The sequence below is a fragment of the Vombatus ursinus genome, unplaced genomic scaffold (assembly GCF_900497805.2).
Source record: "Vombatus ursinus unplaced genomic scaffold, bare-nosed wombat genome assembly UNPS02015404.1, whole genome shotgun sequence".
Taxonomy (NCBI): domain Eukaryota; kingdom Metazoa; phylum Chordata; class Mammalia; order Diprotodontia; family Vombatidae; genus Vombatus; species Vombatus ursinus.
This window is the reverse complement of record NW_020955182.1, coordinates 3229068-3244879: the sequence shown is the minus strand read 5'-3', so window position 1 is coordinate 3244879 and position 15812 is coordinate 3229068. Positions and strand designations below refer to the sequence as shown.

At 41.6% G+C, this 15812-nt stretch overlaps 1 protein-coding gene across 1 annotated transcript in view; it reads left to right on the top strand.

Annotated features, from left to right (window-relative positions):
• The window catches only part of NPTN (neuroplastin), a 72516-nt gene that overhangs the window by 46495 nt on the left and 10209 nt on the right, over nt 1-15812 (top strand). The window contains exon 4 of the mRNA XM_027847390.1: nt 11722-11855. Coding sequence (XP_027703191.1) covers nt 11722-11855 — 134 coding nt within the window. The remainder of the gene's footprint in view (nt 1-11721; nt 11856-15812) is intronic.

The following is a 15812-nucleotide window of genomic DNA, read 5'->3' as shown; positions in this document are numbered from 1 at the left end:
GCTTCTGATTACCCCCTTTCCCAATCTGCCCTCTTCTCTATCATCCCCCTACTCTTTTGTCGCCTTCCTCCCCTATTTTCCTATACAGATTTCCATACCCAATTGAGTGTGCGTTATTTTCTCCTTAAGTCAAATCCTATGAGAATAGGATTCACTCATTCCATCTTACCTTCCCCATTTCCCCTCCACTGTAAGAGCCTTTTCTGTTTTTTTTTTTGTGAGATAATTTACTCTGTTCTATCTCTCCCTTTCTCCTTCTCCTAGTATAATCCTCTCTCACCCCTTAATTTTATTCTCCAGATATGACCCCTTCATCTTCAACTCACCCTGTGTCCTCTGTCTATCTATCTATTCTATCTATCTATCTATCTATCTATCTATCTATCTATCTATCTATCTATATCTATATCTATCTATCTATCTACATATATATACATACATATAATTTTTTCCCTCCAACTACCTTAATACTGACAAAGGTCTCATGAGTTACAAATATCACCTTTCCATGCAGGAATGTAAACAGTTCAACCTTAATAAGTCTCTTATGATTTTCTCTTTCCTGTTTACCTCTTCATGTTCCACTTGAGTCTTGTATTGGAAAGTCAAATTTTTTATTCAGCTCTGGTCTTTTCATCAAGAATGCTTGAAAGTCCTCTATGTCACTGAATGACCATTTTTTTCCCCTGAAGGATTATACTCAGTTTTGCTGGGTAGGTGATTCTTGGTTGTAATCCTATCTCCCTTGCCCTCCGGAATATTATATTCCATGCCCTGCGGTTCCTTAATGTAGAAGCTGCTGAATCTTGTGTTATCCTGATTGTGTTTCCACAATACTTGAATTGTTTCTTTCTGGCTGCTTGTAATATTTTTTCTTTGACCTGGGACCTCTGGAATTTGGCTACAATATTCCTAGGAGTTTTCCTTTGGGGATCTCTTTCAGGAGGAGATCGGTGGATTCTTTCAATTTCTATTTTGCCCTCTGGTTCTAAAATATCTGGGCAGTTTTCCTTGATCATTTCTTGAAAGATGATGTCTAGGCTCTTTTTAAGATCATGGCTTTTAGATAGTCAAATAATTTTTAAATTCTCTCTCCTGGATCTATTTTCCAGGTCAGATATTTCTGATATTTCCAGTGAGATATTTCACATTGTTTTCTAATTTTTCATTCTTTTGGATTTGTTTTACAGAGTCTTGATTTCTCATAAAGTCACTAGCTTCCAATTGCTCTATTCTAATTTTTAAGGAAGTATTTTCTTCAGTAGTCTTTTGGACTTCCTTTTCCGTTTGGCCAATTTTGCTTTTTAGGGCATTCTTCTCCTCATTGGCTTTTTGGACCTCTTTTGCCATTTGGGTTAGGCTATTTTTTAAGGTGTTATTTTCTTCAGTATTTTTTGGGGTCTTCTTTAGCAAGCTGTTGACTTGTTTGTCATAATTTTCTTGCATCACTCTCAGTTTTTCCTCTACTTCTCTTACTTGCTTCTCAAAATTCCTTTTGAGCTCTTCCAAGGTCTGGGACTGATTCATATTTTTCTTGGAGACTTTGGGTATAGGAGCTATGACTTTGTTGTCTTCTTCTGGTTGTATGTTTTGATCTTCTATGTCACCAAAGAAAGATAATATAGTCTGACTCTTACGATCCCAGTCAATTACTTGAGTTTTAAACTCTTTGTTAAGGTAAGAGTCTGCTTCCAATGTGGAGAATGTACTGTCCCAGGCTTTGGGGGTTTGTATAGCTGTTTTCAGAGGTATTTCTAGGGACCTATAAATTTTCAGTTCTTCCAAGGTGGTATGATAAGGGGCAGGGTGTTTCCTCTCCACCGCCACAACAAGCTCCACCAGGCCAGTGCTCCTCCTCGCCCCAGGACAGCCCCTCAGAACTGTGACCCAGATCCAAGCACTAGTAAAGCAAGAGATTCCTGCCCCAGCACTGGCAGAGAGATCCCTGCAATCCCCCTCAGATCAGCCACTCGATTCCCCCTCAGTCTGTGGGCTGGAAGCTCAGGAGGCAGCTGCTGCCCCAGAGGCCACACTTGGGACTTGCGGCTGAGACCTAGCTCCTTCTCTCACCGCAGTCAGAGTTTTCCCACTGACCTTCTAAGTTGTCTTTGGTGTTCCTGGGTTGAGAAGTCTGGAAACCGCCACAGCTTCCTGAGATTCAGTCCTCTGAGGCCTGCTCCAGGGTTGCTGCGGCCTGCTCGCTCACGCTGAACTGCGCTCCTCTCCCCAGCCGGCGCAATATACCTTCCCGATCAGCCATCCAGGTTGTCTTGGGCTGGAAATTTATTTCACTCTGTCTTTTTGTGGGTTCTGCTGCTTTAGAATTTGTTTAGAGCCATTTTTTATAGGTATTTGGAGGGGTTTCGGGGAGAGCTCAAGCAAGTTACTGCTTTCACTCCTCCATCTTGGCTCTGCCCCCCCCCCCAGATGAGAAGTTGTTAGACAAAATCACCCAGCTAGTTAGAAAAGTATCAGAGCCAAGATTTCAGCCTAAGTGTGTCCACGACAAATCAGTACTCTTCTCCTCTGCCATATAGTTTAATATACATCATGCCAGCTCCTGTTGTAGTAGCAAAAATTGGAAACTAAGGAAGTATCCATCCACTGGGGAGTGTTATAGCATTTTGGTGTGCTATAAGAAGTGAAAGACAAGCACAGTTTCAGAGAATCCAGGGAAGATTTGTCTCAGCTGATGCAGAGGGAATCAGTCGAGCCAGGAGGACAGTGTAGTACGGTGACAACAACACTGTAAAAGACCCAAGAAGGAGCTCTGAGCTGTGTAGTGATCAACCATGGTTCTAGAGGACTGATGACCAGTGGTCATCACTGTTGACAGAGAGGTAGGGAGGGGATGGCTTCAGAGTGGAGAGGGAGGCCTCTGTTTTTGGCCTTGGCTAATTTGGTCATTGGTTTTGATTCACTGTACATATTGATTATAGAGATTTTCTTTTTCTTTTTTTGTTAGGGAGGAGGGAGAGGAGGTGGCTTTTTGCTAATTGAAAAAAAAATTTTTTTAAGGGGAAAAATAACCCCTTTCCCACCCCCCACCCTCCAAACTCACAGACACATTGTGCTGCCTCTTTAAGATAAGGCTCCTTCAGTAATTCATCTTTGTATCTTCAGTAGCACCTAGTACAGTGTCTTATATAACAGCAACTCAAGTATTTGTTGAATTCATAAATAGCAGTGTTTAAGGAATTCTTGGTCAGATGTGGATTATCTTAGATGGCCTCTGATTCCCTTCCAATTCAGATTTTATGAAAAGAAAAACAAAGACTAGAGTAGAAGGTATGGTACATGAGAACGAGAACTGTTTTTCATTTTGTTTTTGTAGCCTGTGTGCCTTGCACATAGTAGACATTTAATAAATTCTTGAATTAAATTAAGAAGAAAAGTGCTGAGGAAAGTGGCATGGCTAAGTGGCTAATGTTGAGTCATGAACTTATTTACTGTATCCTTCAGCACTTCCCTATTTTTCTTAAAGGATTTTTTTTTAATTTTTATTTTTAGACAATTGGGATTAAGTGACTTGCGCAGGGTCACACAGCTAGTTAAGTGTCAAGTGTTTGGTCTGAGCTCGGATTTGAACTCAGGTCCTCCTGACTCCAAGGCCGATGCTCTATCCACTGCGCCACCTAGCTGCCCCAAGGATATTTTTTAAGATAAATTTTTATTATCTTTTAACATGCCTGAATTTTTGCCTGTATACAGAGAGCCATATAACATTTTTTTTTTTTTGAGAGAAGAGGGGAAAGAGAAAAACCAGCAAAACCAATCTTTGTTTAAAAAAATAAAACTGACATTATGGACCCCTGACCTCTGCAAAGAAGTAAGGGGGAAGTGTCTTCTCACATTTCATAATTTCCCATAAACCAATAATTTTTTTTTTTTACAAAAAAATGGGAAAATACAAAACATCAACAAAACCAATAAATATATTTTTAAAAACTTGATAATATGGACCCTGACTTCTGCAAAGCAGTAAGGGGAAGTGTCTTCTCATAGCTCTTCTTTGTGACCAGTTTTGCACCATTCGTTTTTGACTATCTTATGGCAGTTTCCATTTATATTGTTGCAGTTCTTGTGTCCATTGTTTTTTGTTTTTTGTTTTTCTTTTGGTTCTGCTTATTTCTTGTTGCAATGTTTCCTCACAGAATCTGCTAGGAGGAACCTCAGAATCCACTTATTCTAACCTATACATGAAGAGGAATCTAAGCCAGTCAAGAAACATTTATTCAGTGTTAACTATATGTCAATCACTGTGTTGCTGTTGAGCATACAAAGAAGGCAGATAGACAGTCCTTCTCAAGGAGGTCCCATTCTAATAGAGGAGAGAGTCGGCAAATAACTAGGGAAGCTTAGGAGATGGGGATAAGAAGGAAGAATATTAATTATGGTAGTCAGCGCATACAAAGGCACGGAGAAGCATATCTGAGGAATAGCAAATAGGCCATTGTACCTATATCATGAAGACTGGAAAGGCAGGACAGTTCTGAAGGGCTTTAAAATACCAGAGGATTTTATCTTTGATTCTTGAAATAATAGGGAGCTGTTGTAGTTTACTGATTAGAGGTTGACATGGTCAGACTTGCATTTTAGGAAGGTCACTTTGGCAATAGAGTGGAAGATGTGAATCAGGAGACAAGTTGGAAAGCTAATACAGTAGTCTTGGTGAGAGATACTAGAATGGTCTGTGTGAATGAAGTGGCACATGTGTGAGAACCTTTGTAAAGGTAGAAAATACAAGTTTTGGAAACAGATTGGCTCTGTGGGGTGAATGAGAATGCTCAATTAAATGTGGTGCTGAGGCTGTGACCCTGCCTGTCTTGGTGGTGCCTTCAACAGGGAAGTTGGGAAATGTTTGAAGGGAAAGCTACTAAGTTCTGTTTTGGATATGTTCAATTTGAGATACCTATGGAGAACTTATTCAAGGTGTCCAAAAAGGCAGTTGGGTAGAGTGAGCTTTAGATCAGGAGAGAGAAATAGGTATGGGAATGAATCTGTTCTGAGATGATAATCGAGCCATTGGTTGCAGGTGAGAGTGAATGAGAGAAGATGGCATAGGATGAAGCCTTAGGGTTCCTCCATGGCTCCTGGGTATGAGATGGATAAAGAATTAGTAAAGGAGACTCAAAGGAGTGGTAAGAGACAGATTGAAGAGAACCAGGAGAGAACCAATGTCATGAAAACTAAGATGAAGCGAGTGTCCAGGAAGAGAGGTAATTGGTATTAGATAGCCCCTGCCCTCTAGAAGCTTACAGTCCAAATGGGGAGACACACAAAAGGAATCAGGAAAGACCCAGGAGAAAGGAGAAAAAAGGGATACCAGGAGATTCTCAACACTGGGGCATCTTGTTCTATGGATATGAAACCTGGCACTAGCAAATGCACAGTGGAAGAGATTGAGAAAGTCCATTAGATTTGACAGTTGAGAGATTACTGATGACTTTGGAGAGAACAGTTTCAGTTGACATATGAAGTCAGAAGCCAGATTCTAGAGGGTTTAGAAGTGAGTGAGAGGCTAGGGAGTAGAGGTACCTAGTGTAGATTGCCTTCTCAGGGATTTTAACTGAGTAAGGGAAGAGAGATATAGTATAGTTAGCATGGATGATAGGATGGTTTTTAGTTTTGTTTTTTGATTGGGAGTGAAATGGGGTCTGTTTGTAGAAATAAAGAAAGATCCTGTAGATGGAGAGTGGAGATGATAGTGGGGCAGTCTGCTAAAGAAGACGGGTTGGAATGGGATCAAGGGATGACTGTAGAGGGGTTTGCTTTGGCAAAGGGGAGATTCACTTTTTCATGTGAGGCGAATAAAGGGGGTGTTAGTAGAGGAAGACATGAGTGATGTGAGATAAGGAGGAGGGGAGAAGTGGGAAGCTCTTGGTCAAAGGTCTGTTTTATCAGTGAAGTATGAGGTGAAGTCCTCACCTGAGAATGTGAGGGGGAGGATTAAGAAGGAATGGGAAGGTCTGGAAGAGAGCCACGGGGATGAAATGGGAAAGTGAGAGGATTGCCTTGCTGCAGTGAGGGCCCATTTAAAATTATGTAACATGAACTTGTAGTGGACTCAATAAGAATCGTTTTGTGATTTTTCTCTGGCTCTGTTCAGCAGCATATGAATAACCTTTAAAATCCCTCAAAAGTAGTCATCGATCCTCTGCTTGGAGACCTCCAGTGAAGGGGAACGCAAACACCTTCTAAGGAAGCCTATTCTGCTTCTGGCCAGCTCCAGTTTTTAGGAGGATTTTCCTTTTATGAGCCTAAATATGCCTCTGCAGTTTGTGGGGTTTCTTCCCCCTTAAAAAATTGAAAGTTTGTGGGGTTTTTTTTTTTTCGTTTTTTTTTTTTTACATTGACCAATTCCTAGTATATGCTTATCCATCCATGTAAAAAAATAAAAATAAAAGGTAAGCATACAAACTGACAGACAAGCAAATGTGCCAATGTCTGCTCCATTCCATAACCATAGCACCCATCTATAATTTATACCTATTACTCCTAGTTTTGTGTTTTGGAGCCAGACCAAAAAGTCTAATAATTCCTCTTCCATGAAATTAACCTTCATATATTTAAAGACAGCTATCACAGCCCCCTGTTCTTTTCTTTTCTGGACTTAGACATTCCAAATCCTTTCATTTGATCCTTTTATCATTTGGTCTCCAGTCTCCTAAGTAGCATTTTCCACCTTCCCTGTCAGGGTCCAGCATGTCACAGTCCCTTCTAAACTTCTCATGATGAAATCTGACCAGAGCAGAAGACAGCAGTAATCACTGCAACAGCTTCCTCTCTTTGGACACTGCCTTTCTTCTTGAAATCTAAGATTTCTCTAGAGAGGCATTTGTCATAGTGCATAGAGAGAGGGCCTGGGAAGCAGAGATCCATGAATTAGAGGTCTTCATCTGCGGTGCTCATTGTGTAGCCATGGGCAGGTCATTTTATCTCCCAGTACCCCAGGCAGCTCGCTAAGCTATAGTGGTGCTGATGGTGGAGGGAATTTCCTCATACCAGTGGTCCAAAAAGAAGACAGCATTTGCTTTTTTGGCTGCCATCTGAAATGGCTGGCTCATTGAGCTATCTGGGCTGGGCTCAGCTCTTCTTATTAGATGAAAGTGCCTCTTGGAGCTCGTTTATTCATTTATCCTGTGTCTTTGTAGTCCTTTTCCTGAGAATCTCCCTCTCCCAGCCACCACCTTCACCACTATCTTGGGGCACTTAATGTTCTAGAAGTGATGGAACATCCCCTGATATTTGAATGATATATTGAGGGTCAGTTGGGTGAAATCCTTTTTATATAATAGGAAGTAAATGTATAGAGCTTTTTATACCCCCATGAAATATGGCACATGTTGAAAATATGGATTTAAAATGATTTAAATTAATGGATGACTGATCCATACTTAGTTATTAAAGGAGATTAGATGTTTTGCAGTATCCCTAAGCTCCAAAGTTGGCATACTCCTATGCTGTCCCATAATATGTCCACTGGTGCTTCTGTTATGCACAGAATAGATGTTGTAGCCATACCAGGAAGGCAAATGTCACAATATGCTAGCATTGGTTCCATTATACGGGAAGTCATCTTCAGAAAAGGAAACTTGAATTTTATACAGTACTATTCTGTGGTTTTGGAGAAAAGCCAGAGGCTTGGATTTACCTACATTTTTATAGGGTGGCTGTCCTTTTATCCATCTATAGGCTGATAGTCAAAGGATTGAGGAAAATGGCAAACATATTTGTCTGTTTTAAGCCCCCAATGTGTCTCCAGCAGCTGGTAGCTGAGATGAACTGGGTGGCTAGACTATTGATTTGGCTAAATAGGACTCAGGGCAAATCTACCTTTCTAGTTTGAGCTTCTGGCACAGAATCAACTAGTTAGAAGAGATAGGGTAGGTGGGATATAGGGAGTATCCAGTTAATTGCCATCATTATGCCTAATGAATAATTACACACAACTGCACATTTTGCGTAATAGTAGTCATTACAGATTTGGAGTTAATGATTGCTAAGGGATGGATGCCTTCAGTGTAAGAAGGACGACTTTTTTCTGTTTGCTTAGCAGCCAAAAAAGGTGAAGTTCTATGTCCTCTGAACCCCTTGCCTTTCCTGACTCTCCCAAGTATCAGTATGTTAGATCAGGAAGACCAGAGAATAGAAAGCCACCAGTAAATGTCTTAAATCTTGAAGGGTTGTATTCTCTTGGCTCTTGGATCAAGAGAAAGAAGCCCTGTGCCCAGTGATTGGGAATGCATTTAGCTTGTATTCACCTGGGGGTAGAAATGAGATTCCATTCTGGACAGTCCTAACAACATGAGCTATCATACTTTGTTCACACTGACCTTCCAGAAGTATTCTTGAAGAATTCCGGTATCTTTTCCTTATCCTCAAAACTCTGCATGGAAGTTGAATACCCTTAAATTATGGGATAGTCAAATTTGATAGAGACTCAATATTTCAACTTCTGTACAGTTTTGCAGTTATGTGCATGGAACATATATGCACATAAACTCGAGTCTAGTATTGAGGCAGATTACTAACTCCTAAGCTGGGTATTACTGCTGCTAACTGCCTGACTGCCTTTGAAGTTCTTTTTTGTAAAATCGCCAGTAACATCCTGGCAATGAGTGAAAGGAGAAGACTCTGGTTCCCTGTGGAGAACCTGTCATGAACCCATCAGAAAAGGAGCTGTACTCGACAATCCCTGGTGCAAGTAGAAGGCCAGGTGGCTGGTATCAGCCAATGTGGAGGGTATCATCCTCCTCTTAAACTCTGGTAAACTTGAGAGCTTACTGTGTATCGTATGTGCCCTGGGCCTTTGGAGTGTTTGGCTGCATGTACAGCTCCATTTTTGCCTTGTTTTATAATATGGCTAATATGGAAATATGTTTTGCATGATTTCACATGTATAATTGACATATTGTTTGCCTTCTCAATGGGTGGGGGAAGGGTATGAGAGAGGGAGAGAGTTGGGAACTCAATTTAAAAAGATAAGAATGTTAAAATAATAACAACAACAAAAGACAGCGACCATCTTTGCTGTTGAATTTGTATCCTCTATGATTCAGAATGGTGCTTGGCACATAAACACTGCTTTTTCATTCATTTGTATCTATCGTTTATTCTCAGTTCTGAACCTCTCTGGCCTCAGTCTTTGTCCTTACAGTCCTGTTGCTACTCTGATTGTCCTCTACCATTGAGGACACATCCTAAGTGTAAGGACTGTGTTGATATATATTCTTTCCAGCACAATGTTCAGTGTATGTGTGCTTCACCAAAGTCTGATCGATCCAGCACTCTGTGCCACACCTCATCTTTGTCACTCTCGCATCTTGTCTATCTCTTCTTTTTAATGACATAGTCTACTAAACGCCAGTATTTGCTTCGAGGGTGCATCCACATAGTTTTATTGCATTTAGGTACATGGAAGACAGTGTTGGTGATAAGGTCATGAGACTCACGAGTCTTCAGTAATGACTTGCTATTTCTGCTTCCATTCCTCCCAAGGAATCCCTGACATACCTGGTAGGCTGTGCCTATTCTGGCGTTAAAGTCACCTAAAATTACAGGCGTGTTGTTTTCTTTGGACACATTTGATGATAAGGTCTCCAGGTCTCCACCAAAGTTCCAATGCTTGAGTGTCCTGCCCCAGGAGGCAGGGCCCTTGTTCTTCTGTGTGTGAGAGTCCTGGGTTATGCCTGGTAGTCTGCAGCAGCATAGGGATAGCCACCTTTCTCTAGGGTGGGGACTACTAGCACTGGCCTGGGTCCTTGGGAATTTTTTCTTTTGGTCTGAGAACCTTGGTGCACGTAGCTAATAAGCATTGGCCATTTACCTGTTTTTCCTGTGTAGCAAGGACTTCTTTATCAAGGTGGAATTGTCAGTTAACATAGCTATTGAAAGACCTGTGCACAAAGTGAAAAGTGTCTTTGCATTGGAAGCTCCTTTTTTATATCGTGTAGTAGATGGAGAAGCAAGGGAAGACTCCAGAAGCAGGATTAGGGGGCACAGTGCTAGTCAGTCAGGATATGTTAAGTGGGGTGTGTTAAGGCATTTAGCTACCCTAAAAGCCAGTGAGGGTTTTTGGAGTGTCAGCCTTTACAATGGTCAGTGCACTCTAAGGTCTCTGTTTAGGTGGCTACACTAATAAATTTGGGTGACAGCTCCCTAAGACAGTCTGACACCTGGGGGCACTGGATGGCAAGGCTGGGTGTGTTCAGAATGTTTTTGATGAGGCAGGTTTTGGAGAAGGGCTCCAGTGGAAAGTGAAGAGGGAATGACGAAGACCAGGCAGTGTTAAGTATGGGAAGAAGCCAGAACTGAGAATGTTGGGCAGCTGGTCACCTCTACAACACTCCCCACAACCCCGATTCCAGGAGATCTGGGATCATGAGGTTTCCATGGTTGTGATTGGTGTTGGGTATGTTTATTCTGAGGGTGAGGCAAAGATTTGTTTAAGGAGTCAGGGCAAAGAGAAGTCCCCAAAGGACAAGTTGGAGATCTGAGGACCAACCAGGTACTGCCCCCCAAAAATTTACTTGGTGGGATGAGCTAGTCCATCTAGCCTCCTCTCTTTGGTGCTGAAAAATTTCAACTGTGATTTAGGGAGCTATGACTTGTATTTGGAAAATGTAACTGGTCTTTTTTGTTCTTCCCTCCCCTACCCCCACCCATTCTGCACCTAAGTGTCCTGGGTTTTTTCGTCTCCACTTTAGCCTCCCTTCACCTATATCTTCTCTTTTACTTACTCTACTCCAACCCGACCCTCCTACCTCTGTCTCCTTCCCCTCCTGCTCCCTCTTCTCTCTCCCCTTATCTCCCTCCTTCACCTCTCTCCATCTCCATCTGTCACTATCAGTTCATATCCTATGCTTCTCTGAATCCTTCATATTCATTTTTACATTGCAGTAGTATTTTATTACATTAATGAACTACAGTTTTTTTTGGTAGCTATTCCCAAGTGATTGACATCTGCTTTCTACAGAAAATGCTACTGTAAATATTTGGGGGGTATTTGGGGTTTTTTGGGGGGAAGTGGTATGGGAATGATAGACCTTTCTAGCTTTGACCTCTTTGAGGTCACAGATCTCCCTAGCAGTGTAATGTTTGAGGATATCCATAATTTAGTCACTTTTTTTCCCCCTGCGTTATTACAAATTACTTTCCAGAATGGTTGAATTAGTCACAATTCCACCAACTGGTGTAGTGTGCCTGTGTTTCCCCCATCACACACATTCAGTATTCCTATATATTGTCATCTTTGCCATTTTGCTGGTGTGAGGTGAAAACTAAGCTTTGATTTACATTTTTCTTATTAGTGATTTGTAGCAATCTTTTATATGGTTGGCAAGTGTTTGCTTTTAAAAGATTTTTTGAAGGAAAATGTTGGGAAAATATGGTTTTCTTATTTTCCAAAAAAAGCTAAACTTTAGACAATTAAATGTACTTTGTGGAATACCTTGTACTTTTTCAACAGGTTGGGGTACTACGCCTGGAAATTTTGTGTTGTATCCTGGCGTCTGTCTGGCTTACCTGGGGATGGGAGCTGGGGGAAGAGTCTTATCGTTAAACTCTGGTGGGATGCTTAGGATGCTCTTCTCCAAGCTTCATCAGTGAACTGGTGGCTTCAGTGAATTGAAAAGCAGTCTTCCAAGCCATTAGGTTAGGCCTTAGTGCGTAACTGGGGCTCCCATAGCAACATCCCTTAAATATATCTTTGTTTTACAGCTGTGCCTGAGATCACTGGCCACAAAAGAAGTGAGAACAAGAATGAAGGGCAAGAGGCCCTTATGTACTGCAAGTCAGTTGGATACCCTTACCCAGACTGGGTGTGGCGAAAGAAGGAAAATGGCATGTTCGTGGTGAGTGGTAGAGTTAAGTTCTCAATACTTGGCCTTGGGATATTAGTACAGTCATCTAGCAGTCTGGGGACACACACAGTTGTGCGCCAACTTCTTTATCCCCCAAAGCACAGAATATAAGAGAAGCCTTATCTATTCCAACCTGCACTTGATTAAGAATCCGTTCTATAGTATACCTTTAGTCAGTCAATAAGCATTTATTAAGTGCCTACTATGTGCCAGGCACTGTGCTAAGCATAGGGGATACAAAGAAAGGCAAAAGAAGCCTCTGCCTTCAAGGAGTTCACAGTCTAATAAGTGGTCAATCAGCCTCTTCCTGGAGATCTCCAGTGAAGAGCATTCCATATTAACTTAGGGCAGGCCCAGTCTCTGCTTTGTATAGCTCTTAAGCGTTAGGATAATTTTCCTGACATCAGATCTAAGTCTGCCTGTTTGCAGCAACCCTGTGTAGCCTGTCAGGACCAGTCTAATCTTTCCATCCCAAGATAACTGTTCTCAAACACTTCATTACAGCTGTGATGTCTCCTCTTCTCCAAGTTAAAGTCAGTCAGTCACTAGGTATTTAGTAAATGTTTATGTGCTGGCACTACTGAGATAAACTTGAAGCAGTCTCTGCCCTCAAGTAGTTTGCCTTCTGTCTGGGGAGACAGTCTCTGAGTACATCCAAAATAAGGACCTGGTGCTGGCAGGGAGGCACTAGCAGCTGAAGTAGATTGAGAAATGACCCATGTAGGAGGTGGCATTTGAGCTGAGCTGTGAAGAAAGCTAGGGATTCTCAGAGGTGGTGGTTAGGGAGGGAGGGCGCTGCAAGTGTGACGGACAATCTTCCAAAGGGCAAGTGGGATGTCAGGTGGGAGGAGAAGCAAGAAGGCCAGGCTGACCATACTTTAGAGCTGGACTTTTTAAGCTTTTTTTGTATCATGGACCCCTTTGGCAGTTTGGTAAAGTCAATGGATCACTTCTCAAAATAATTTTTAAAAAAATTTTAATTGAAGGAAATGCTAAATTTCAGTTAGAGGTTAGTGAAAGTAAAGATAAAAATTTTTTCCCATCTGTGTTCTTAGATACCCTGAAATTTATATGGGAACCCCTGCTGTTATGTGAAAGGGCATAATGTATGCCAGGGTTGGATAGGTAGGTTGGAGCCAGGTTTGAAGAGCTTTAAATGCCAAACAGTGGAGCTAAAAATACAACAGATCCTTTTATAGCATATTTTGTCTCTTGCCATCCTTGTTGCCCTCTTCTGGACACACAGCTACCTGTCTTTCTAAAATGTGGTATGTGCACAGAGCTGAATCCAGTAATCCAGATGTGGCCTGACTAGGCCACCCCAGAGCAGACCTAATCATTTATTCATTCTGGTTTATTATATATCTATTAATTAAGCCTTAGGTTTTTAGGCTGCCATGTTGACACTGTTGACATATATTGACTGAGCTATCAGTCTACCGCAAACCCTAGATCTTTTCCACTTCTTCTCTTCCCTGCCCAATGGCTCACTCATCCTGTATTTGTGAAGCTGATTTTTTTTTAATCTAAGTGTAGGACTTTATATTTATCCATATTAAATTATATCTCATTTGATTTGGGCCCCATCATTCTAGCCTGTTGTGACCTTAATGGACTCTAGTTGTCACAAAACATGGTACAGATCTGACAGGCATACAGTTTTTGCTTTTGAGTAACTGATAAGAATATTGAATAGTCTGGGTTAATCCTCTGGAGACTTCCTGCTAATTTGATGTGTCCATTTGTAAAAGTTAGACTTGGTAGATCCAGTCCTTCAATTTCAAATCCTCTTCACTATATAAATCTTGCCCTTGAAGATAGCACGAGACTGTCAAAAACTTTGCTGAAGTCATATTGATATATTTACGTTTTCCCAATCTGCTAGATCACTTTCTGCTGTCCAAATAGGAAATGAGGTCAGCCTGGCCTGCCTTGGTTCTCAGTGAAGCCATTGCTAGCTTTTAGTTATTACTGCTCCCCCTCTTAAGTAAGTGTTCACAAACCATTACTTTAAATGTATTCTACAATATTCTCAGAAAATGAAGTCAAGCTCACTGTTTTTTGGAAACTGGGTCATTGTTGACCTTTCATGCAGTGCATTTCCCCTTCTCCAAGCTTTACTGGCTCAGAAATCACATCTGCTTATTTTTAAAGTGCATATGCAGGGTATGGCTTGTCAGAATCTGATGACTTGACCTCCTGAGGACAGCTCAATGTTGTCTGTCTACCCATTTGTCTTGCTTTGCTCCTTCTTTGCAGCCATTTTTGTTCCACCATTCCATGTCCAAAGATCATGTTTCTTGGAAAAGAACCAAGAAGCAAAATTGAGAGTTGAGTGCTCTGCTTTCTCACTGTCATCAGTTATTATCAGCCAGCTCAAGCAAGTCCTAGCCCTTCTTTGATCCTCCCCTTGTTCTCAACAGAGCTAAAAATGAACCCCCCGTTTAAACCATTTAATTACTTCCCTTGCTGCCAGTGTGAATCAGTCAGACAGAAAATTCTTAAGTAGGAGAAGGGTGAAGAGAAGAGATTTTTTAGGCCAGTTAGTGCTTTTGCATTTTTATGAAAAGTAAGAGTGATACCTCCTGCCTCCAATTTTCTGTGGGGTTCCAGAGCATTGATAGTCAAGTAACTGTAATTATCGTGGTCACAGTGAGTGTAGAGAGAAAGACAAGTGGCACGGAGGATCAGTTAGGAGTTGCTCGTAGTCCTTCAGGCGATGGATAGTGAAGGCCTGAAGTAGTGTGGTGGGAGTGGAAAGGTGAGATTGTGAAGGAAAAAATTGACAGGAGTTAGCAATTGATTGAATGTTGGGATTGAGGGAAATGAGAGTCTAAAATGTTTAGGTTAGATGACTGGAATGCTAAATTTGAAGCTGCAGTGAGATATTCAGGTTGTGATACACAACTGGGATTTAGGAATGCAGAACTGAAGCTGCGATGAAAAACTGATTCTGGAGTTACTTGAACTGAAGAAGTGAGATCAAATGAAGTAGAAAGAGACAAGGGTTGCCCACACTTTGGAGTTGTAGGAGGAAGAAGAACCATCAGAAGAGAGAGCAGAAGGGTCAGAAACCTAGGGAACAACAGCATGATGAAAGCTGAGTACCTTTACCCTGGCCATCCCCCAAAACTTGGAATGCATTCCCTCCTTACCACCACCTCCTAGACTTCCAAGGTCAAGCTCAGTCACCCCCTTTTGCCAGTATCTTCTCCCTCAAACTATCTTGTATTTTTAAATTTGTATTTGGTCTCTTTATATTTATTTGATATATACTTATATTTGAACTTATTGTCTCCTCATTGGGATGTATGTAACTTCTTTGCAAGTAGGGATTATTTTATTCTTTCTCTTTGTATCCTCAGCATCTAGTATCTCGTTGGTGCTTAATGATGCTTGGTGGTTGATGAAAGGGAGGGGAGACAGTGGGTGGAGCATGGTATTTGGAGTCACAGAACCTGGGTTTGAATCCCACCTCTGCCACTTGCCTGCTTGTGTGACCTTGACAAAGTCACTTAGAATTTCCTCATCTGAAAAGCAAGGGGTTTTGAGTAGATGACCTGAGGTTCCATCTAGCTTCTAACTCTGTGATCCTATTAGTGACTTTTATTGAGGAGGAAGTGCAGTGGTCAGGAGTGTTAGATATTTCACAAGGGTTGAGAAGGGTTGAGGAGTCTGAGGGAGCCTTTGGCCTTGGTGTCCACAGGTTATTGGTGGCCTTGGAGAGAGATTTCAGTAGCACAGCGAGCATGGTTGACATAGTGCAGTCAGTTCAGGAGCAGTGCCAGTATGGAGGCAGCCATGGGGACTGCTTGTGTTTTTGGAAGTTTGGGGATGAAACAGAGAGAGGACATTGACCTGAGGGAGAAATAGCAGGGTCATGGAAGTCTTTTTTTTTTTTTTTTTTTTAAAGACAGGGACGACCTAAGTAGGTTATAGGCAGAAGGG